Consider the following 24,742-nt stretch of genomic DNA (forward strand, 5'->3'; position numbering starts at 1 on the left):
GACATCCCTGACTTCTGCATTTATCTTTTGACCAGCTCTAGACAGCATCTTGATATATACACTTATGTTTACAGTTCCCATTCACTGAGCTTACTTTCCTTGAGTCAAGTAAATCAAAGTAAGTTACTTCACAATGGAATCCATTGTAGGAAGTAGTCACTTATTGACAGAATATTCAAACTTAACATTTTGGTACCTTAATTCAATATGGGGACTTTTTTTCCTACTCTCTGTGCTTAAGCTTCCCTACAAAAAAAAAAAAGAAAGAAAAAAGAGATAACATTTTCACGCCAAAAAGGTTAAGATATCAACATATCTTACAACATATAAAACTTTTTTAGAGTTGTGTGCTTGACCTGTACTTAAGTCTTGGACTTTGTGCCGGTAAGACTGTGTTGCTGTGTTGCCCTTTTAATTACATCCAGTCAGTTTTCAGTGAAACTGTGAAAACTCAAAGAAATGAGCAACGTTGGTTAACACTACCTATCTCAGTCTATACAGGCTGTGGTAGGATATCTTACCAATGTTAGAAATATGTAGACAATGATAAAAGCAAGGACAGGCAGCCTGGGAGGAATACAGAAAAAATGTCCAAGAAGTTCGGTTAGGACAGTCAACCTTGACAAAATTAAATCTGGTCAGGGCAACAAGAAAAGCTTCTTGTAAGTACTTTGGTGACAAAAGGAAGACTAGGAAAAATGTGGACCCTCTCTTGAGGGAAACAGGAGACTTGGTTATCCAGGACAGGGAGAAGGCTGAGGTACTCAACAATATTTTTGTCTCAGTCTTTACTAGCAAATGCTTCAGCCACACCCCTCAAGTCACAGAAGGCAAAAACAGGGACTAGGAGAATCAAGAATCATCTACTGTGTAAGATCAGGTTTGTGACCATCTAGGGAACCTGAAGGTGCATAAGTCCATGAGACCTGATCTGATGCATCCATGGGTCTGGAGAAAATTGGTAGACAAGTGGATAAGCTACTATCTATGATATTTGAGAAGCTGTGGCAGTCTAGTGACAGTTACCATTGACTGGAAAAGGGGAAACATAATCCTCACTTTTAGAAAAGGAACAAAAGAGGACCCAAAGAAATACAGGCCAATCAGTCTCACTTCTGTGCCGAGCAAGATCACAGAGCAGATTTTCCTGGAAACTATGCCAAGGCACATGGAAAATAAGGAGGTGATTGGTGACAGTCAACACGGCTTCATAAAGGGCAAATCCTGCATGACAAATTTGTTGGCCTTCTACAATAGAATTACAATGTTGGTGGGTAAAGGATGAGTGATTGACATCATCTACTTCGATTTGTACAAAGCATTTAGAATCATAGAATAATAGAATCGTTTCAGCTGTAAGAGACCTTTAAGATCATCAAGTTCAGCCTTTGTCCCAGCCCTATCAACCACTAGACTATTTCCCTAAGTGCAACATCCAAACGTCTCAAACACCTCCGGGGATGGTAACTCCAGCACCTCTCTGGGCAGCCTGTTCCAATGCCTGACAACCGTTTCAGTAAATAAATCTCTCATAATATCCAGCCTGATTTGACACTGTCTTGCATGACATCTTTGTCTCTCAAGAAGAGACACATGAATTTGACAGAGAGACCACTCATTGGAATTGTCTGAATGGTCACATTCAAAGAATTACTTGACGTAAGAATTTACTTGATTTCCAATTGAAGAACAGTGATGAGCAGAGGTCCTGAGGTCAGTATTGGGACCAATGCCTTTTAATATCTTTGTCAGAGACATGGACAGTGGGATTGAGTGCACTCTCAGTAAGTTTGCTGACAACACCAAGCTGAGTGGTGTGGTTAACACACTGGAGGGAAGGGATGACTTCTAGAGAGACCCTTGACAGACCTGATAGGTGGACCCATGCAAACCTCATGATGTTTAACAAGGTGAAGTGCAAAGTCCTGCATGTGGGTTGGGACAATCCTAAGCACAAATATAGGCTGGATGATGAGTAGATTGAGAGCAGCCCAGAGGAGATGGACTTGAAGGTGTTGGTGATCTTGCCTTCCAGAAAGCCAACTATATCCTGGGCTGCATCAAAAGCAGTGTGACTTTCAGGTTGAGGGAGGTGACTCTGCTCTACTTTGCTCTTGCGAGATGTCACCTGGAGTACTGTGAACAGCTGTGGGTGCCCAAACATAAGAAGCACATGTAACTGTTGGAGTGAGTGCAGAGAAGGGCCATGAAGATGATCAAAGGGCAGGAGCATCTCTCCTGTGAAGACAGGCTGAGAGAGTTGGGGTTATTCAGCCTGGAGAAGAGAAGGCTCCAGTGAAACCATAGGACAGCCTTCTGGTACGTAAAGGGAGGCTACAAGAGAGTCAGAGATGGTCATTTTACAAGGGCATAGGACAAGGGGTAAGGGGCATTAAACTGAAAGAGGGTAGATTTAAATTAGATATCAGAGAGAAATTCTTTACTGTGACGATGGTGAAGCATTGGAACAGGAATGTCTTGCTCAGAGAGGTTATGGATGCCCCATGAATGGCGGTATTCAAGGCCAGGTTGGATGAGGTTTTGAGTAAACTGGTCTAGCGGTAGGTGTTCCTGTCCAGGTCTTGTGGCTTCATACCAGCCAGCAACTAAGCACCACACAGACGCACACTCACTCCTACTCCCAGTGAGATGGGGAGAAGAATCAGGTGAAAAAAGAGGAGAAAAATGTCATGGGTTGACATAAGAAGAGTTTACTAACTAAAATGGAATAAAATATAATAATAATAAAAATATACAATGCAAAGGTATATAATAGAAAAAATAAAGATAATTAAAAAGGAAAAAAGTGATGCATGATGCAATTGCTCACTAAAGGATGACTAATGCCCAAGCTGAGGTTTGTCCCTCCCGATCAGCTCCCCCAGTTTATATAGTGAGCCTGATGCCCTATGGTATGGAACATCTCTTTGGCTAGTTTGGGTCAGTTATCCTGGCCATGCCCCCTCCCAGTTTCTTGTATCCCCTCAGCCTACTCACTGTCAGGGCAGGGTGAGAGGCAGAAAAGGTCTTGATGCTGTACAAGTACTGATCAGCAACAGCTAAAACATCCCTGTGATACATAGCTCTGTATCATATACCAGGAAGAAAATTATTTCTATTCCAGTCAAGACTAGGACAACACAGAATGGGAGCTGGAACTAGATGATCTTTAAGGTTCCTTCCAATCAAAACCATCCTATCATTCTATGAAATGAATTCATTTCAGAAAACTGGAAAATCCATTTTCCCAAGAATAGCAAGATGGAAGGACATAGTTGGAAGATACCATGCAATATTTTCTAACAGAAATGAGAGATGTTCAAGTGTGGTTTAATATGAAGTTAGGAATAAATAAAATAAAGCAAAAAACCCTAGTATTCATTTTTAGGTGCAGTACACATGCTGATTATATAGAGATAGACATAAAAAAGATGGAATGTCACAGTATAAGTAAATGACATAGAGGTCCAAATTAAAATGCTCCTAACTATATTAAAGTTACATGAAATTATATTAAAAATGTATTCTCACATAGTTTATATTACTTGTGTGTCATTCTAGTGTTTTTTAAGTCGTCTTAAGGTAAAAAAGAAAAACATGATTTACTAGACTGACCTTTAGACATTGGATACAAAACTGCAAAGATTAAACAAAAGCAAATACACAGAATATATCATATCTTATAACATCACGCACTTAGGCAACTCCTCTTTACACGTACATGCACAAATTTCTATTTTTCAGATGGGCAGTTCTCTAAAAAAGCCTGAACTATTTCAGTGAGTAGTACGGAAGACAGAGTATATGAAAAAGACAGGAGAAAAATACTTCATTTCACATCTATTTGCATTATAAACAACAATGTGTGGTAAATTTAAGCCCTATACCATGGCTGTCGCAGTATGAATTATCCTCAATAAGAAGTTAAGGATTTAGCTTTATGTTCTGGATGCATTTCCAACTTTTTTTTCAAACTTAAATTCTACTTATGATCCAGCTGGGTATTGGATGAGATTAGCTCTGTGTATTGTGCATTATAAGCCCTGATTAATCAAGGCTTACGAAGTAATGAGACATCTACAGAGAAAGAAAGCTTTAGAAATTAAAACACTGTAGATTATCAGCATAAGTTTTACATGAAGATCCAATTGCTACTGACAACTCCTGTGTGTATGCAGCAGGGTTGTATGTGCTTCTCCCATCAATATTTCTGATGAAACAGTGAAGTAACAGATCTCACAATTACCTTCATCTGCAAATCAGTACACCATTGTACAATACACATTTCCATCTTTTGTTTTAGTTGCAAGCTTGTGAAATTGTTAGATTGTTTTGGTGAAACCTTTACAATTGATCTTTCAGGTTTGTTTTTATTATAGTTACTCTTTTTATGAAGTGAAGAATATTACATTTCCTTGCTAATTAAGAATTTCTAATGAATCTGATGACCATTCTCATTTTTTTGCATAGTTGATGACTGAAGACTAATCATATAGCCAAGTCATTGCATGAAAAAGAAGAAATATATTGCAACATTGTTTGTAACTCAATACTTGCCAACAAATACGTTATTAAGTATTTTTGAGCAATCTGATGTGGGCTAAGTGAAGTCAGATAAACTTCCTGAAGAGTGTCTGAGACCATGAGAGCAATGTATTAATTTCAGTTAGGTATAAATACAGGAATTTTGGTATTAACAAAACTAAAATTGCATTAGAGCCAATTATAAACTCCTAAACGTTTCTCTCTTGCCCAAAACTCCACCTTTGTACTCAACAGCATTTTTCCCCCCCATAGTTAGAAAGAGTCAGTATTTAAACCCATGAAGAAGTGTAGGAGTTCTACATTTATCATCACAACATTTCTATTTTTTTCCCCTGGTAACACTTTCTGCTGAAATTGTCATTACTAAAGCTGTTGCTGACATGTACTCTGACCATTCTGTTCAAGATTTAGAGATGCTGCTGTGAGTAGGTGCAAAAGTATGACCTTGATCTAGTGATCTGCAATATTACACTTTGAACAGAAAAGATGGTTACTCAAGTGGAATGAATGTGACCTAAATTGGTTACTGTCATAGGTATTACAGAGAATATCTTGCTAAAGAGAGAGATATACAGAAAATGAGGTAGCAGTTAACTACTTTTCTCTTTGGCTAGCCTGTAAGAAACTCCTTTAAGCACTCAAAAAATCTGTAATCAGTATGTAACAATTCTTAAAATTTTGTGTGGAAAAAAAAAAAGCCATAAGGGTTTGCCATAAAGTGACATAACAAAAAGAAAAACATCAGGAATATTCAATATTCTCTAAAACTAAGAAAAGTTATTTCCATGAATATTTTTAGTTCACAGATGATCAGAAATGATACTTTTTGACAGTGATTTTGTGTAATGCCTTTAGTGTTGGATTTATTTTTTTATAACATAATGTTTTATAAGATAAAAAATTTAGGTTTTCTGTTTTTATCTAGTCTAGGAAGACAAATCCCTTTTGTTAATGTTTTATATCATGCAGTATGCTAGTCTACCTTTGCTCATCAATGGAACACATACTTCCTCTTTCAAAGCAGCTCCGTTAGCATTGCAACTTATGCAATTAAGGTGTTAATAGTAAAATGAAAAGTTCTACACGTGGACAGCATCAAATGCTGGGAAAATTGCACCTCCTGCAGGAGAGGTGTATACCCGTTAGAGCTCCCACTGCTGGTGAAGGGATTATAGTCACCTGCATGAATTATGAGAGAGGGATGCACGTACCTGAGTTTGTGTTTGTGTGTGTATATTTTTGCATATGTATCTTGGACTATGACTAGTGCTTTTGGGGATTTGCTCAAGAAAGGTGTTCCGAAATCTGAAGAATTTCTATTTTTTAAGTATCTAGTATTGCAGTTTAGCTACTGCATGACTGATATTGATCCTAAACACATAATTCATCTGATTGCCAGTTAATTATGTATTGTAAGTAAATCAATAAGCTGCTTTGATCATGATTTGGTTTAAATGATATGAAATGAACAGTTTGGCACTGCGACAGCAAGAATTTGCCATTACTTTCAGTCCTTTTTTATTATTTATCTTTATAGCTGTACAGATGTTCATCCAGACTGCATAGCTTTTGGCTCTGTTCCTGGGAGATTCTAGTTTTCTGCAATTACTTCTCCCTAAGGAAAATCTGTTGTAATGGGTGCTATCCCTAACTTGCAAGGACAGAAGTCAGTCCAGTATCCACTAGGCTCTATATGGTGTCTACTGTAGTCCAAAGAGAGAAATGTGTTTATTTATTCGGTTTTCCAGTTACAAGGGTTAAAAATAAGTTAAGAGCTATACTGAAGCTTACTTGTGTGTTCTTGTGCCTGAAACTACTTAAAACAAAATAAAAATCCTAGAATTTGCATGAAGATTTATGGGGTAGCTGACGGTGCAAGATAGAGCAAGACAGGGGTGCCAACACTTGTGAAGTTTTATTCACGCTGGCTATCAAGAGTGGTTCCAGCAGTGAAATTTCTCAAGAATAACATCCAGAATTTGTGCTGAAATAATTTGGTTTAGTCCAAAGCCAATCCCAGTAGAAATAACCATTAAAGAAATCTGGGTGATCAGGTAACATAAATTGATTAGTGTATAGAAAAAAAGTATGGTATAAGAGGTTCTCTAAATCATCTGGCTGCCACACATGTGTCTTCTCAAAATTCTATACAAGATTTCCTTTTTCTCTGTACTTTAAGCAGTAATAAAATATGTGCAGTGGAAATATCAGAAAATAGAGTAAGCAGTAGGAAAATAACGAAGAGGGACAAAGTGATGTTCTTGGGATAATATTCCCCCAAATACTCACATTAAGGCAACATCCTCTTCCACTCTCTACTTGACCACATAGGTTGTACCAACAGGTGTGAATACCACGGCAACAAATTTGCAAGGTCATTAAATTGATTTTCTGTTTGATAACTTTGGCTCTTCCCTTATATTTGAAGCTGTAGAAGCTTCAGAATAGATTACTTCAAGTTCTTGGTTTTATTTCAAACTGTAACTGAATCAGCTATTTCAGAAACTATGACAGATATTAAGTAATGTAAAATAAGTACTGAAAAACTACCAGATGGTATCACAATCTGGAATTTTTTTTGTATTCAGAAATGCACAGGTAAATCAAAGTGCTATATCTGTAAATGGGTCTATGAGGCTGAATGTTCTGGAACTTACTGAAATTCATAGGAGTGAAAAGATGCAAGTAATAATGTTAATACTTCCAAGAACTGGATGAGAATAAAACTTTGGTGTGATTTATACATGAAATTATCTCATTAGTTATTAGTCAGTGTATTTCATATTCCTCTGGTGAAGTAATTAACTAAGCTCCACCTTGACTTTACAATTACGCTATCTTGTTACAGCATCACAGAACGCTTCAGGTTCGAAGGGACCTCTGGAGGTCATCTGGTTCACCCACCCTGCTCAAACAGGGCCACCTACAGCCAGTTGTCTAGGATTTATTAATATCTCCAGGGATTGAGATTCTACAACCTCTCTGAGCAGGGTTACCGGATCAGTCATCCTCTCATTAAAAAGTATTCCCTGATGTTCAAAGGGAAACATTTGTCTTTCAATTTTTGTCCATCGCTTCTGGTTCTGTCACGGTACCACTGAGAACTTGTTTCTGACCTCTATGAACTCTCCCTTCAGATACTTATATATACATTGATGAGATATCCCCGAGTTTTCTGTTCTCTGAGACAAACAGTGACAGTTCTCTCAGTCTTTTCTTATAGTAGAGATGCTCCAGTTCCTTCACCACCTTCAGATGTGGCCTTACCAGTGCTGAGAAGAGGGTATGGATCACCTCCTTCAACCTGCTGGCAATACTTTGCCTAATGCAGCCCAGGATATGGTTTGTCTTCTTTGTAGCAAGGGCACAGCACTGGCTCCTGGTCAACTTGGTGTGCACTAGCACACAAATAAATCACAGAATGGTTGAGGTTGGAAGGGACCAACCCTCCTGCTCAGGCAGAGTCAGTTACTTGTCAGTGCTCAAGCCCATGGCCTTAATTTACTGCCTCACAAGAATCAAAGGATTGAATCCCCCTTGTAGTTTCCATTTATCTGAACTGAGATGCTGGATGGCTTGTGGCTCTTGGCACACAAACGCCACTCAGAGGGGAAAAAAGGTTGGCTGGAGTTAGTGAATCTTGCTTTGGCTGTAAGCGTATGGATACACATAAACAGTTCTCCAAATATATGATTAAATACCTCTAAATATCCCATAATAACTGCATGCTTGAATTAGTACAGCATCTAATGACTCTTGCAAACATCTGCATTATAGGAGATGTAATGAAATGCTTGCAAGATAGCTTAAGTCCAGGATTTTTTAAAGACTTGAAGTCAGATCTGTTTAAGGGACTGACAAGTATTTTCCACTGAGGTCTGACTGGGGAGGATGTAAGCTTTTTGGTGATTGAAAAACAGAAGGGATAGAGGGAACACTTCAATCTCAGTTGGAATAAAGACGAAAAACTGCGCAAAGGCATAAAAAATGTTTTAAGAACCTTGCACAGAGAATATGATGTGATCTTAAATCTCTAATGTCTATGGATTCTGGGTATTGTGTTTCAAGCCAGAATGGAGCATTTTGGCCATTGTTTTGATTCTCCGATAAAAGATTTATAAGTCATTAATTCTTAGAATATAAGAATATGTGTCCTCTGTATCCCTCACCCAGCAGAACAGGCCAAGCATCACTCACTGCCTCTGCACATACTAGTATTTTGCCCACCATATTCTCTAATAACTACACTGTCAGAGACAGTTTCCCTTTCCTTGATTAAGCCTCAGCCACCAAAGAGATGTGCTGCCTTGTGCTAATAGAGAGGTATGTAAAGTCACCTCACATTCTGCCACATGCCATGAGTGAAATCTGCTGGGAAGACCTCTACAGTGAGTATCCAGGCAAATCTTACTCAGTGCCTTCAAGAGAAACCAAAAACAAATGAAAATGTGAGAAAAGAATCCTCTCATATCTCCCTCTATGAAAGCAGTTTTAAAAATCACCAGGTAAAGTCTGCCATTTAGCAGACAGTGGGACAGAGAAGGTGGCAGCTGTTATTCAGCTTCCCCTGCTCCATATGCCTGCTATGAACAATTACATCTGCATGTGAAATTTTGGCACTTGGTACAGGGGGGAAAAGGACCCCAAGTCCTTTTCTACTAAGCTGCTTTCCAACTGAGTGGCCCTCAGCATATACTAGTGCCCTGGATTTTTCATCTACAGGCATATGACTTTGCACTTCTCCATGCATGAGGTTACTTAATATCATTTAATTAATTATGGTTTTTTTTCCTCCAGAATCTTGTGTGGCCAGTTAAATGTAATACAGATATATTTCTTAGAGACTGAAACAGTTCAGTTTCAGTTTATTATTATGTGAAGGAAACTAAAACCCACACTCTCTTTGCAGTTTAAAAAACTTAGATCTAATGATGAACTCCTAGTCTATATTCTGTCTGTTCCATTTAAGCAATCTAAAATGCACATTTACAATACAGATACTGAAAAATTCAGTTTTTCATTTCCACAGTCTACCTATTTCTTCGTTACTCTTAATTTTCTCAAGAAAACCCACCAGGATGACAGCTTCATTACTATGCTAGATTGATGATACTCATGAAAGAGGCTTAGTTTTTATTGTTGTTGCTGTTTATATATTCCATTACTCTTTTCCTGTTGAATCTTCTAAAAAGGGTTAAGAAAGGAAAACTATATTTTTTTCTTAAAGCAAATGGAATATTACTTGTTTATTAGTGGATTTTCCAATTAAGGGAAATTATGCTATAATTGATTCAAGTGGAAAGCCAGTGGAAAATACTGGATTATAACAGCATATATTGTAATGTGGGGGTTTTTTTGGTAAAAAAAAAAAAAAAATAGATGTGTTAATTTATCGGAAAAAAATGGATTCAAGAAAGTATACTAACATGTGGAATTCAGTAAACACCACATTACAATCATCTGTCTCAATAAAACCACTCATGATATTTGAAAACACTGGAATTATATGTCTGAGACAGAATTCTTACATAAATAGAGCAGGTAAGATTTCAGAGGGTGGCTGTAGACATCTGAATAAAAGTGGTAGGCAGACAGCTGCTTGGAATGTCAGAGGCTTAATTTATTTTGGCTTATTGTCCCCTTGAGGTATTTTAAGGCGATAACTGTGATTCTTTAACATAACAAATCTCATGGAAAACATACAGGTGAAAATAACTAGTATTAAAGGCAGAAGAAACTCATACAAAGGACTTGTGAGGACAGATACATATTATCAATAAAAAGAGTAGGATTGCAGTCCATCTTTCACTTCTTACTTCATGTTCTGGGTACATCTACGTATTTCAGGAGTAATAACAAGTAATTCAAGATTATCCAAGAGGAAAACCATGATATTTAATATTTCTGCCTTTATTTACCATATAGTTGTCCAATATTTATTTCGGTATTTATAAAGTATGTCTATATGAGAATGAGAAATGCAAAATAAAAATAAATGCAGTTTAAGTAAAACATGCTATGAGTAATGTTTTGGTAGAAAACAAATAAACAAAAAAAAAACAGTTGAAAAATTTCTTTGAAGTTCGCCAGAGTAAAAGAATAACTTCATGCAGCCATGTTAGGTGAAATTTATGTAAAACAATGATGTATAAGTAATCAACGACAATTTGATAAACCATATTTGTAAAGGAAGAAGGATTATTACAATTATGATTGAAATGATTGAAAGCCATTAAAGAAAGGGCAAAATATGCAACATGGGAGTTTAAGAAACAATGACCATGGTTACCCTGACTCTTTTGTTTTGTTTGGTTTTCTTCTTTTGCAGATTGTCTCCTGTTATTCTACCTGCTAGGTAATGAGGCAGGTTAGAACACCTCATGAGACAGTTATCAGTATTCTGCTCTCAATATAACACTGATCAATTATTTCTACTAATCTCCTTTTGCTGTGTAAGCATATTTTCTTCATCAATAATTTTCCACAATGCTATCTAACAGACTGTATACATCTGTAGTGGTTTTATGTGGGCCAGCTTTTGGTAGTGGGGGGCTACAGGGGTGGCTTCATTAAACAAAGAGCAGCCAAAAGCTTCCCCTGTAGCTGATAGGGCTAATTCCAGCCAATTCTAAGATGGACCCACAGCTAACCAAGGCCTGGTCAATTAGTGATTGAGTTAATGCCTCTGTGAATAACGTATCTGAGAAGTTGCTGTGCAGTTGCTAAATGGCAGCAGTAGCAGAAGGGAGTGAAAATGTGAGAATAACATCTCTGCAGATACCAAAATCAGTGGAGAAGGAGGAGGAGATGCTTAGGCCCTGGAAGAAAGACTCCTCTGTGAGCTGTGGTGAACACCATGGAGAGGCAGGCCCTGCTCCCTGCAGTTCATGGAGGTCCACGGTGGAGCAGAGATTGATCTGCATCTCATGGAGGACCCAATACCAGAGCAGGTGGATGCCTGAAGGAGGCTGTGACTCTGTGGGAAGCTCACCGTGGAGCAAGTTTCTGGCAGGACCTGGGAGTCTATGGGGAGCGAGGAGTCCATGCCAGAGCAGGTTTGCTGTCAGGACTTCTGATCCCGTGAGGGACCCAGGCTGGAGCAGTCTGTCCCTGAAGGACTGTTCTCCCCATAGATGACTCACACTGGGGCACAGTGTGAAGAGTTGCCCTGGTGAGAAGGACTCATGCTGGAGCAGTTTGAGTGGAACTGGAGCCCTTGGAGAAGTTTGTGGAACACTATCTACGGTGGGAGGGACCCACGCTGTAGCAATGGGAAATGTGAGGAGGCCTCCCCCTGAGAAGGAGCAGTGTCAAAGTCCATCTATAATGAACTGACTATAACTCTCATCTTCCATCCCCTGCGCCACTGTTGGGAAGGGAAGGAGAGTCTCAGGAAGAAGGAGAGGTGAGGGGAGGTGTTTTTCATTTTCCCTGTTCTGATTGTTCATTTGTAAATCAAACCATTTCTGCCCCAGAGCCTGTTTTGCCTGTGATGCTAATTGCTGAGCAATCTCCCTCTTATCTCAACTCAAGAACCTCTGGTTATATTTCTCCCTCTCCTGTCCAGGTTAGGAAGGGGAGTGATAGAATAACTTGGACATCTGTCATCTAGCCAGGACCAAACCTTGACATCATGTTCTACCACATGGATTTTTTTTCTGCATTTGGGAGATGGATGCAAGAAGTCAGTGTTTTACCATTCCTACAAATTGATGCATGTCCACTAGTCCCATTTACTCATTTACTTCAATCTAGCATTTTCCTTTATATGTGCACCTAGTCAGTTTTTATATACCACTAAAATTAGCAGGATCAGATCCCGCTAATCAAATTTACAGAAGTCAATGTGATGATATAAATGAATAAGGTGAATGGAATATTGTGAGGAGCATACACTGTTATCTATCAATACATCTAATTCTATTTATGTAAACACAGAGAAAATACGTTCCTTAAATGTGCCTTTCAAATGAAATGAATAAGTAAACAAAGGTGTATGGAAACAGAGATTTAAATGAGGTTTTATACTTACAGTAAATTAAAATTACAAAACCTATCTAACTTTCTTCCTTTTAATTCTACCCAGTTAGTACTATGCTGCATTAGCTCTCCAGATGTCAGGCATAATTCCAGTCACTGACTGCTGGAGTTTAATTATGATCTCTTTTTTATTGAAAAGGAAATAACTATAAAATAGATTTCAAAACAAACTTAATTTAGCATGCTAGGCTACTTTTTTATATGATGGGCCACATAACCTTCAAATATTTTCATAATATTAGCACTTACCCACTGTTTTATATGCTAGCTAATAAATTGTGAATTTGTTTACTACATCTAATTCTTGTGCGTAGCTGCTTCGCATTTGGTAACAAACACCAGGAGGTATTAAAAATACATCACTGGGGATTGCAGTCAGCCATGTCAGCATTTCAGTGGAGAAAGTTGTGGAAAAAAAACCCCACAACCTATTAATTTTTGAGGAGAGATAACACAGTATCAGTATCATTTCATGACCCAGATATTGAGGTGTGACTGTTGAAAACCTGCAACCAGCATGCATGTGTGGAAGCAATATTCACTAAAAATTAATATACAGCTAAGTCAGAGCAGCATCCCAAGATGAATGAGCCGAGCAGATATAAGTCAAGGCCTCATGGCTGCAGATCCTGTGTTATCAGGAGTGCATGTTATGTCAGCTGTAATAAAGTCTTCTATACAGGCACTGCTCTGCCATACCTTCTCAAAGTAATTTTTATCTACTGTAAACATGCATAAGCCCTAGTACTTTTGCTTTCAGTCAGAGTTCAGATCGACAGAAGGATGAACTTGTCATGCTTCATTCTCTCCTGTTGCTCCAGAATGTTAAGCATTGATGCCACACATCTTTCTAATTGATGTAATTTTATGGGAAAAACATACAATGTCCTTTTGCAGACAATACTGACACCTTAATTTAGTAAAACAACTGTACCTTGAAAGACAATTGTGAAATATTGAAATTTTAAATTTTACTTAATAAAAATACTTCAATAAATTTTCCACTGCCTCCTCCTTTTCTTCATAGTAAAATGGGGATAATTTCATCTATTTTCAGCTCTTGGCAGCAGTACATTAGTTTAGGCTAGTTGTGTAGGATTTTTTTCTCCAGATAACTGAAATATTTTTGTATCAAAGGAACAGGAAACAGATGACTACTTAAGGATGAAACACACTGCATACTAAATTGCCTTTTTTTCATTGTCTACAAAAGATGTGTACACCTATAAATGAAATATTTCTAGAAAGCTTAATCTAAGGTAAATGAATCTCACTGTAGATTTGTTTAAATTCTTTCTGGAAATGATAATTTTGAACAAAGAATGAACACAAAATTCAGTTTGTTTTCTCTAACAGTATTGTATTTTTCCTTAAATACTAGTAGATTTTCAATGGACGAAAAGTCTTGCAGCACTTCTTGATTGATTTTGACAATCCCACCCCAGCCTTGGAATAGAAAGTCGTAATTTTCCAATTAAAAAAATGCTAAATATAGCTTTATTAAATAACAAATATCCTCTGATACCTTTGTTGTTATCCATTCCTCCAACAGCATAAAGTGTTCCAACTGTAGATTTTCTAGGTTTAGTTCTTGGACTTTGCATAAGAGTTCTTCTCTCTGGTAAAAGATGGTATTTCATGGCTTCCAGAATAAGCTTCTGGCATTCTAGGTCATCCTTAAAAAGCACATGGTTTTCTAGGTCAGCCAATATCTGTGAATGACACAATCATGAATCAGAAATGCTAGGAACTCATAAAAAAGCAGTACTATGAAATGAAAGAAGATGACAAAACAGATGTCATAAGCATATCACTTCATTGTAGTACACAGGTTTGAAGGGCTCTTTTTTATTTTTGAAGGAGAGACAGGAAAGTAAATATTTAATTGAGTATTAAAAGACTTGTGGCAACTTTTAAAATCACCGATTCACCATTCTTAAAAATTGGAATTGCACTGTTACTGAAGACAACAAAAATTAAGTGTTGTCTTGCTACTGGATTACTTATTTTTAATGGTTTCCAACATAACACTGAAAGAACCCAGAAGCGCTCTCTTTGCAAGCATCTTGAGTGTGCAGGGACATAACATAAGATTTTACAGACATAATAAGATTTATTTAAAAGTTTCCAGAAACAACTCTCACTTTTAAAACAAAACTGAACCAAAAAAACCAACTCTAGACTAAACAACTACAACAAAAAAAACCCCTAAGAAAAATCCCCTCTACCAATAAAAAAACCCCAAAGGAACTTACTTATGCAAATATTGAATCCATGGCTTTGCCATATTATTGGCAAAATTAAAGATCCAGAAAATGTAACTAACTTTGTGATTGACATAAAAGATATAATCAGTAGTTACCAAAACAGATGTTCTGAGTATTGAGCTGAAAATTCTAGTACATTTCCAAGGAAGACGGCTAACAGTTGTAGACATTAAGTATTTGATTCACTTGCCTGTATGTACAAATCTACTGTCTTTTGAGATGATGTAAATAACCCTCTACATTTTCAAAATCCCATTGGAGTATGCAACCAGGTCTAACCTCATAGCTGACCCAGCTGTGAGCAGAAAGTTGGAACGGAGACCTCTCCATGACTACTGTCACTTGCATCACTCTGTGATCTTACTGGTGTCAGTCTGTATGAGCGCAACTGTTAACGCAGATTTTTGTGTTCATGCTTGCCAGACCCACGTAGATATCTCAGATGCCCTAAGGCATCAGAAGCCAATTAAATGTTCAATGTTTATGTTTAGGCAAGTGAGGAACACTTCTAAATGCTAATCTCTACATTCTGCTGACTGTATGAAATTCAAGTAGGTCTTAATCACATATGATAGCATACAGTACGCTGCAGTAGATTTCTAGATCTCAGAGAACATCTATCCGAGAGACTCAAATCATTTTCAGAGAATGAGCTGGAGGGCAAGAAACAGGAGAATTTAGTTCCCACAGTTTATGAGGTGCTACCTCTCTCACAACACATATATGCAAACATTTGCAAACTGCATTGCAATTGCCTAAACACACGCAGACAGATTCTTTTTAAGAACTCAGCTTTTTCATCTTGACTTCAACAATTGCTGAAGAAACCATGCACGTCCTTTGTTAATCTGTCAATGTTTTGCAGATTTCAGGTGCCAATCACAAAACTAATCTATTCATGTCTAAAGAAAGACATTACACACTGCAGTATCTCAACTGGTGGTCTAGAACTCTTATTTTACATAGCTGATGACCCAACAAACAATAGACCTGCTTATTAAAAGAAGTGAACAAGGAGGTTCATCTATCCTTTCAAAATACATCTCCAACTGTGGCAGTAATTCATGGTCTAGGTAACAGGGTATAAGACTGTTTTAAAATATATATCTTGATTCCCTGTAATATTTCCCTCATGTCCAAATTTCAGATCAGGGACATTCTGAGGTGCATGTAATTTTCATACCTTTTGTAATTCTCAGGGGCCTTATCTTCCATGAACTAGTTCAATCTTCCTTTGAATTCACATAACTTTATTACAATTATTATATGTTTTTACAATAAATTTGACCCGTTGCTAACTGTAGGTGAAGGTCTACCTCCATCTGTTGGTTTTGAAACTGGCTCCTCTTTCTTCATTTTTTTTTTCACTCTATTTCTTTATTTAATTTCTTTTGTTCAGTGTCAGTTGCTTATTTACTAATTCCTGTTGTTTCTCCTTCAAGTTCAATATATAAACCTATATTAAGATTGTAGCAATGCAGTTATTAGGAATTCTGAGTGGGTTAAATGATACTCACATCTTATGTTCTGCAAATTAGAATCTGACCTTTAACATATGCACAAAAGGCATGTGGCAATGCGTAAAGATTACTATAACTGAAAAAAAGATTTATGCTATTAATAATCACAGATTTCTTTAGAGTGAAGGTAGATTTCATTTCTTCTTAGTCTCAAAACTGGATACTTGTAGTCAATGGTGAAGTTCATGTAACTGAAAAGTATGACTGTTATTAAATTGCAGAGCAAACCCTTGTAAGTTGTGGAGGCTATGCATTGCAGTGGAAGACTGGGTATTTAATTCTTTTATGTTCTAATACAAAATCCGTGAATTTTAGATGAAGGAATCAAATTAATTTTTAAATTATGGGTTTGTTTTTTTTTTTTTGTTTAAATTAAGCTAGCTACCTGAATTATCAAGGCTATGAGATGTCCCTGAATGGTCTAATCATGAGTAAGAAAACTTCTGGATATTTTGAGTCACACAGATGTTTAATGAAGTTCTAGGCAAAAATGGATGAAATCCAGTTTACTTTATTGAAACATTAGCCTCTAGTTAGCAAAATTCATAGTTTTAGGATGTTGTGTATTGAAAACTTCCGGTACATTTCAGATGACAGTACCAGATGATATTATACTGGCTCTGCCCATCTTTCTGGATATCTGGTATCATAAAATATCCAAATATTTATAACATGAAAAAAAAAAAAAACAGGCAAGTAATTAAAGAAAAATGAAACAGAAAAAGAGAAAGTAGGAGGAGATATGGAAAAGTACAAAGAGCCATCATCATAAAGTAACTAGGCTAAGTTTAGGGAGAAGGAGTAAGATTACAAGTGTGATAATTTAGCTAAACATAAAAGGCCTCTAGGTTCATAGCAAGCGGTAAGATTTTAGAGAAACCAAGTAATACAAAGGAAACCATGGGATTTATTAGTTGGCACAAGAGCTGTTTAAATACTGAATTTACAATATATTAAATGCAGAAAATCTAACATTCATGTATTCTCCTTATCAGGATGTGAAAATCAATGTTACAACATATACATGATATATTGCAAATGTACAATTAACAAGGCTAAATTCTATATGAAACATCTTGGTCACTAAATGAAAGGATGTTGTTTTATCACTTCAGATAAAGAAAGTTAAAAGAATGAAACTGTGGAAGCAAACATGGCTATGTTCCTTGATAATAATGTTTTCAGAAAAATCACTGAATATGGTCCAGTTTAATAGCTGTATTTAAATGCCTCAAAATAGATTATGCATCAACCTGAAATAATCCTACAATCATGAAAGTAAAAATAAACCATAGAATCATGGAATTATTTTGATTGGAAAAGACCTTTAAGATCAAGTCCAACCACTAACCTAACACTGCCAATCCCATCACTAAACTATGTGTCTAAGCAACTTATCTACATGTATTTTAAATCACTCCAGGGATGGTGACTACACTACCTCCCTGGTCAGCCTATTTTAGTGTCTAACAATCCTCTTAGCAAAAAAGTTCACCTAAATGGAGTCTAAACCTTACCTGGTACAACTTGTCTTAACATTCCTTACTTGAGAGAAGAGATTGACCCCTATCTTGCTACAGGCTCCTTTAAGGTTGTTGTAGAGAACCATACGATCCTATGATTCTATGATAAGGTGTCTCCTCAGCCTTCTCCTCTCCAGACTAAACAACCCCATCTCCTTCAGATGCTCCTCATAAGACTTATTCTCCAGACCGTTCACCTGCTTTGATGCCCATCTCTGGACATGCTTCAGTACCTCAATGTCTTGTAGTGAGAGGCAAAAATTGAACACAGTATTTAAGGTGTGGCCTCACCAGTACCATGTAAAGGGGGACAAACACTTTCCTGGTCCTGCTGGCCACACTATTTCTAATACAAGCCAGGTCTCAACTGGCCTTCTTGGCCACCTAGGCACACCGTTGACTCCTATTCAGCCAGTTATCAACAAACATCCCCAGATCCTTTGGTCCAAGTGCATAACCTAGCACTTGGACTTGTTGAATCTCACACGATTGGCTTTGGCCCTTCACTCCAGTCTGTCCAGGTCCTTTTGAAGGGCCTTCCTGCCCTCAAGAAGATTTACGCACCCGTCCAGCTTTGTGTCAACTGTAAATTTACTGAGAGTGCACTCAGTCATCATTCAGATTATTAATACAGATATTAAAGATATTAAAAAAACTTGTCCCAACACTGAGCCACATGTAAAAGTTAAAGATAGGTAAGATATAAAGGGTCTGAAAATTTATACACCTGTTATACGTTGTCTATGTTTCAATAACTTGATTCAATGTCTTTCTACTCCATAGTTATCTTTCATTATTACATCAAAATAATCAATATATTTTTATTAAATCAGGATGCACTTGACGAGGAAATTCAGTTAATAAGGACGTTTCAATGGAAAACGTACCATGTTCAGCTTGTTATTTCATGGCTATGAGATACTTCATTGAGAGACAATTGCATCCAACATTAAATAAAGATTGCTGGGTTTTGTAACACATGGAAACATACAGAGCTGTCACTTCTCAGAAGACCTATGTCAGCACTACTTCAGTATAGCTAAATTATTATATTGTCTTTAGAACATTGAAAGAACTTCTCAGATTAACAATATCCTGAGAATTTTTAGTAACTGTGTCATCATGCTTCTCATTTTTCAGTTAAAACATCCAACAAGTCCCTGCTCAGCTGTACCTGTAAATTAATTTCAGCACAATGCTGCAGAGAGCAGGCATGGTTCAATTCAGTGAAGCACATTCAATTTCGGATCTGAAGAGAAAAGTACTCAAGTACTGCCAAAACGATAGTTGAGTCTAATGAGCACAGAAGGAGTTTGTTACTGTTACAGTGACAGACACTGGGTACACCATGGGATTGCATCCTATTGTTGCTTGCCTTGATGTTACTCTTGGCTCCCACCTTTCTTCCTTGGGGAGTATCTCTACTTGTACGCCTGCTGACAGATCTTCCCCAGCCCCTCTTTTACCCTATTGATTTCCAGCTATGATTCAGGTGAAATAGAATTAGTGTTTTGATCAGTTGATTTGAATATTAAGTGAAATCTCACATCTTCTACATAAACAATCATTTGAGAGATGGGATAAGTCCCATTCTCTTCATGTTGAACATCCAGGATCTAGGAATCATAGAATCATAGAATAGTAGGAGCTGGAATCGACCTTTAGAGATCATCTAGTCCAACTCCCCTGCAGAAGCAGATTCACTTAGATCAGGTCGCATAGGAACATGTCCAGGCGGGTCTTGAAGACCTCCAAGGAAGGAGACTCCACAACCCCTCTGGGCAGCCTGTGCCACTGCTCCCTCACCCTCAGAGTGAAATAGTTTTTTCTTATGTTTAAGTGGAACTTTTTGTGTTCCAGCTTCATCCCATTACCCCTTGTCCTGTTACTATCTACCATAGAAAAAAGGGATGTCCTAACTTCCTGACACCCACTCTTTAGATATTTATAAATGTTAATAAGATCTCCCCTCAGTCTCCTCTTCTCCAGACTAAAAAGCCCCAGTTCCCGGAGCCTTTCCTCGTATGAAAGATGTTCCATTCCCCTGATCATCTTGGTGGTACTGTACTGGACTCTCTCCAGCACTTCCCTGCCCCTCTTGAGCTGAGGAGCCCAGAACTGGACACAGGACTCCAGATGAGGCCTCAGCAGGGCAGAGTAGAGGGGGAGAAGAACCTCCCTTGACCTGCTGGCCACACTCTTCTTGATGCATCCCAGGATGCCATTGGCCGCCTTGGCCACGAGGGCACATTGCTGGCTCATGTTTAGTTTATTATCAATCAGCACTCCCAGGTCTCTCTGCAGAGCTGCTCTTCAGCAGCTCAACCCCCAGCCTGTGCTGGTGCATGGGGTTGGTCCTTCCCAGATGTAGGACTCTGCACTTGTCCTTGTTGAACCTCATGAGGTTCCTCTCTGCCCAACTCTCAAGCTGGTTGAGATCCCGCTGAATGGCAGCTCTCAATCTACCTCACCGTCTACTCATCGAAGCCACACTGCCTGAGCTTTCTGATGAGGATGTTATGGGAGACAGTGTCAAAAGCCTTCCCGAAGTCAAGGTAGATGACATCTGCTGCTTTCCCCTCATCTAGCCAGCTGGTTATGCACTCATAGAAGGTTATCAGGTTGGTCAAATAGGATTTCCCCTTGTTGAATTCATGTTGACTGCCCCTGATAACCATCTTTTCCTTCATATGTTTAGTGACAACATTCAGGATGAGTTGTTCCGTCACCTTTCCAGGGATGGAGGTGAGCCTGACCATCCTGTAGTTTCCTGGGTCGTCCTTCTTGCCCTTTTTGAAGACTGGAGTGATATTGGCCTTTGTCCAGTCCTCAGGCACCTTGCCTCTCCTCCGTGGTTGTTAAAAAATGATGGAGAGAAGCTTAGCAATCACATCTGCCAGCTCCCTCAGCAGTCTAGGATGCATCCCATCAGGATCCATTGACTTATGAGCCTTAAGCTTGGCCAACAAGCCTTTAACCTCTTCCTCTTCCACCCACAGCAAGTCCTCCACTGTCCTGGCCATTCTATTATCCTTGCTGGACTGGGCTTTCCAAGAGCTGGCCTTGGCTGTATAGAGTGAAGCAAAGAAGGCATTCAGTGTTTCGGCCTTCTCTGCACCCTCAGTCACCAGGGCACCCTCTGTGTTTAGCAGTGGGCCCACATTCCCCTTTGTCTTCCCTCTGCTGCTGATGTACTTGAAAAATGCCTTATTACTGTCCTTAACTTCCCTGGCCCTAGAAGGGCTCTAGCCTTCCTAGTTGCAACTCTGCATGCCCTGGCAATGTTCCTATACTCTTCCCAACTATTCTTCAACTATTTAATAGACAGTTGTTGTCCAACGAAGCACAGCATCATTCAAAATTATGCTGTATGTGATTTCTATATGCCCAGGTCCTTTCACTGTGGTTTAGAACCTTGAATAGTCCTTAGCAACATAATATTCTATGCTCTGAATAGTATTAATTTTCATAATCAAACACATTAATTTTATTGAAGACAGAAAACAACTTCTACGTCTCTCAAAATTATGCTAGTATCTAGAAGCTTTCTCTCTAGAAAAATATTCTGTGCCCTTAGAAACCTGTACGTCAGTGTTCAGTGGAAGGCATCTTAATAGTATTAATCATCGTAACAGAAGAACAAAAAGCTTAAAATCCTTCAAGCGAACTGTGAATATATGAAATGTGGATTTTTATGGAACATTTTGTTTAACAAAGCCCATAAGTCTCTTTCTTGATCTAAAATGTATCCGAAGTCACTTGACAACCTTGAGCCAGAGAAACACATTACCATATGAAACAAAAATCTGAAGAAGGAATGACCTAAAGTTTGCATATTGAACGGTTTTCAAGAGAAGTATTTGATTTGCCATCATTGTCCTTTTATGTGACTCCTTCCATGTACGGATTTGTTACAGCTGGTTCTTGTTGATGATCATAGTAATGCAGCTATCAGGAAAGAATAGAGGCTTTTGAAATGTGGGGTCATGATTGTCCTTTGTACAGATTAAAATGAAAAGCAGATAAAGGGATTGCAGAAATTCCTGGAAAGTATAAAAATACTGCTTTAAAACTTTCTTTAAAAAAAGTTTTCAGTCCACTTTCAAAGTCTTATTATGCTTATGCTGCCCTAGCTCTTAGGAAACACTGTGCATCTTTCGACAAAACTACAATTAGAAGAATTTCTTAATTTGTCTAAAGCTGGTAAAATGTAATAATTCCTACGTCCTTGTATTAATATATGAATGGAGGCATTTCAGCTGGATAATTTGATGAAAAGAATACAGTGTTTGAACTGCCTGTAAATACTATACTAACTGCAGATTTCAATTTAATTCATTGTTATTATGATCAAAACTTTATGTATCCATTAAAAAAAATCAGTATAGCTATTTAAGCTCCACTGCAAAGATGCAAGGAAAAAAAATGTCCCCCACAAAATTCTACTTCTTTTTCATAAAATCAATAAACTCTGAGCTGCATCTGTTGGATATGAATGCTGTTGTTACAAAGATTAATTGCTTAATAATATCTAGACTTCATATTCTTATTTAAAACATTTTGAAACTATGAGATAAACTACTGAGTTAATTACTTTTTTGTTTGTTTCATTTTAAGAGTTTGTTGAAATGCTCCAGTTTAAAAAAATTTATTCAGATTTCCTTGAGAGAGCTTAACATAGGTTCTGCAACTGGCAACTGACCAGCAATTTTCATTTATTTTTTTTTGATAGGCAAAGTGTTTGGAGATAGTATGTTTTAAATAAAAATTCTGCAATAATTGTAAATAGTTTTGTTATATCTTTTCAAGAACAGCTTGATGTAAAATGTTATTATTTCCACTTAACTAGAGCTAATAGAAAAAAACAGTACATTGAGCTAATATTATTAGCAGCATACCAAATGTATCTGCTTCAGTATGAATACATTTGGTCATATATCAATTAATTCAGGATTCTGCCTGAATGATTATGTCCATGTCTACTTTGGGATTAAAATGATGGTTGATACAAACAGGATACTTGGTTTAGTCTACAAGGTTTGAACAGACATTAGCCATAATTAAAAATAAAATTAAAAATAATGCAGATTATTTAAATACTAATCTCATTAAGAAGGTTTAATTCAAGAGTAATAAAGGTTCACTTAAATTGTTATTATAAATCTTCTTAAAAATTAGCTCAAAAAGTGTTTTTCATGGCCTAGATAATAAAGCACTGTAACTAGTTTTCTTTTCTGGAAGAAAAGGAATTTTAATTTTCTTTTTTTTTTAATTAAAAGTCCAATAAGGTTGAGAAATGGAAGAGTATACCCAAGGCGTTGCCTTTTTTTTTTTTCCCAGAAGACATGTTGACTTTGCTCAAATAAATTTGATTTTCTGATGCATAGTCCTAATTTTTAATCTAGATTTACACATTCCAGATGATTTTCAAACCTCAGTGTACTAACTTTGACTCTTATTCATTTTATCTACTTAGTGCCACAAAGTATAATAGGAAAATAATATGGAAAATTCTGAAAATTAATATAATATGGACAGAAAACTCAGACCTAACACTACTAGGAAATATGATGCTGCAAGTAATTTTGAGTAAATCAATTACCAATTAATGTTCATAAATGGGCATTTTTTAATAATGTAAGATTTTCAAATGTATGGTAATAATCTACTAGGCATTACAAGGAAATGTAATTTAATTATTTGACTCCTTGACATTTACCCAAGAACCAAAGAGTACATGCAAACACTCTTTGTGGGGCTCTAAAAGATGCATGAGTAGCCTTTCAATGACAAAAGACACAACATCAAAAATTATCAAACTGCTTGCCTAGTTTCCTTTTATGTCAAAACCAAATATGTTATTTTCTTTTTTTTATCTCTGTCATACACAAAGCCATACAGCCCTGAAAACACATACATAATAGGCAAAAGAAAGGGAACTAACAGTGATTAAAAAAAAAAAAAAAAATCCAAGACAGCATTTTCAATGACAGAAAAGGACTTTCAAACTAATAATTTCAGTTTTGGACTGATATCTTCAGAATTAAATAAATTTTACAGAACATGGGTATTTTTCTACAGCCTATTTACAGCTTATTTTCTGACCAGGTTCTCCAACCTTAATCATCCTTACTTCATAGTTATTGTGTTAAGCTGTTTAGATGCTTTAAAAAGTAGTAAAAGCATCTCAGCATGAGGAATTCTCCAGTACTGTGGGTTAGTACATAAACAATTTTCTTTCTTTGAAGAATGGAAGATAAATGTGAAATTAACTACGGAAAGGTACTGGGGAATTGAATTAAATGATGGCTCTTTTAACAATGCAAGGTATTTACTTAAATGTCTGCATTAGAACTCTAAATGGTTTTCACTAATATAAAATATTCTCAAGTAAAACGAGTCTGTTATTTCAGTCATCAATAATGTTTTCTAGTAAGAAAAATAGATCAAAAATTTCATTTTTATATATACTAATTAATCACGAAGAAAATACTAGGACAACAAGAAGCAGTATGTTTGCACTGTTTACATGAGAAAGTGAAGATATTTTTGGCTACTGATAAAGTATGCATTATTACAATCTTTAAGAATGATATTTAGAGAAAAACAACTCTTTAAAATGTAGATTAAAAATTTAGAATAGTGGTCGGAAAAAGATATCAGAAATTATATATTCATTTGAAAATTAGTCCACTTTTTACATAAGTAATTCCCTTAATTTTGCTTAACAGAATGTACAGCTTCAGGAATAATATAAATGTGAATTCACTACAAATATATTTTTCCACTTCTTTTAACTCTTAAATTTAAATCATGTATTTAAAAAAAATATATATATTACAGTCAT

The 24,742-nt window shown here is 36.9% G+C and overlaps 1 protein-coding gene across 1 annotated transcript in view; it reads right to left on the reverse strand.

Annotated features, from left to right (window-relative positions):
- KLHL1 (kelch like family member 1) overlaps positions 1 to 24,742 on the reverse strand; it is a 215,561-nt gene that overhangs the window by 50,801 nt on the left and 140,018 nt on the right. The window contains exon 6 of the mRNA XM_061995414.1: positions 14,111 to 14,297. Coding sequence (XP_061851398.1) covers positions 14,111 to 14,297 — 187 coding nt within the window. The remainder of the gene's footprint in view (positions 1 to 14,110; positions 14,298 to 24,742) is intronic.

Source organism: Colius striatus, chromosome 1, assembly GCF_028858725.1.
Source record: "Colius striatus isolate bColStr4 chromosome 1, bColStr4.1.hap1, whole genome shotgun sequence".
Classification (NCBI taxonomy): Eukaryota; Metazoa; Chordata; class Aves; order Coliiformes; family Coliidae; genus Colius; species Colius striatus.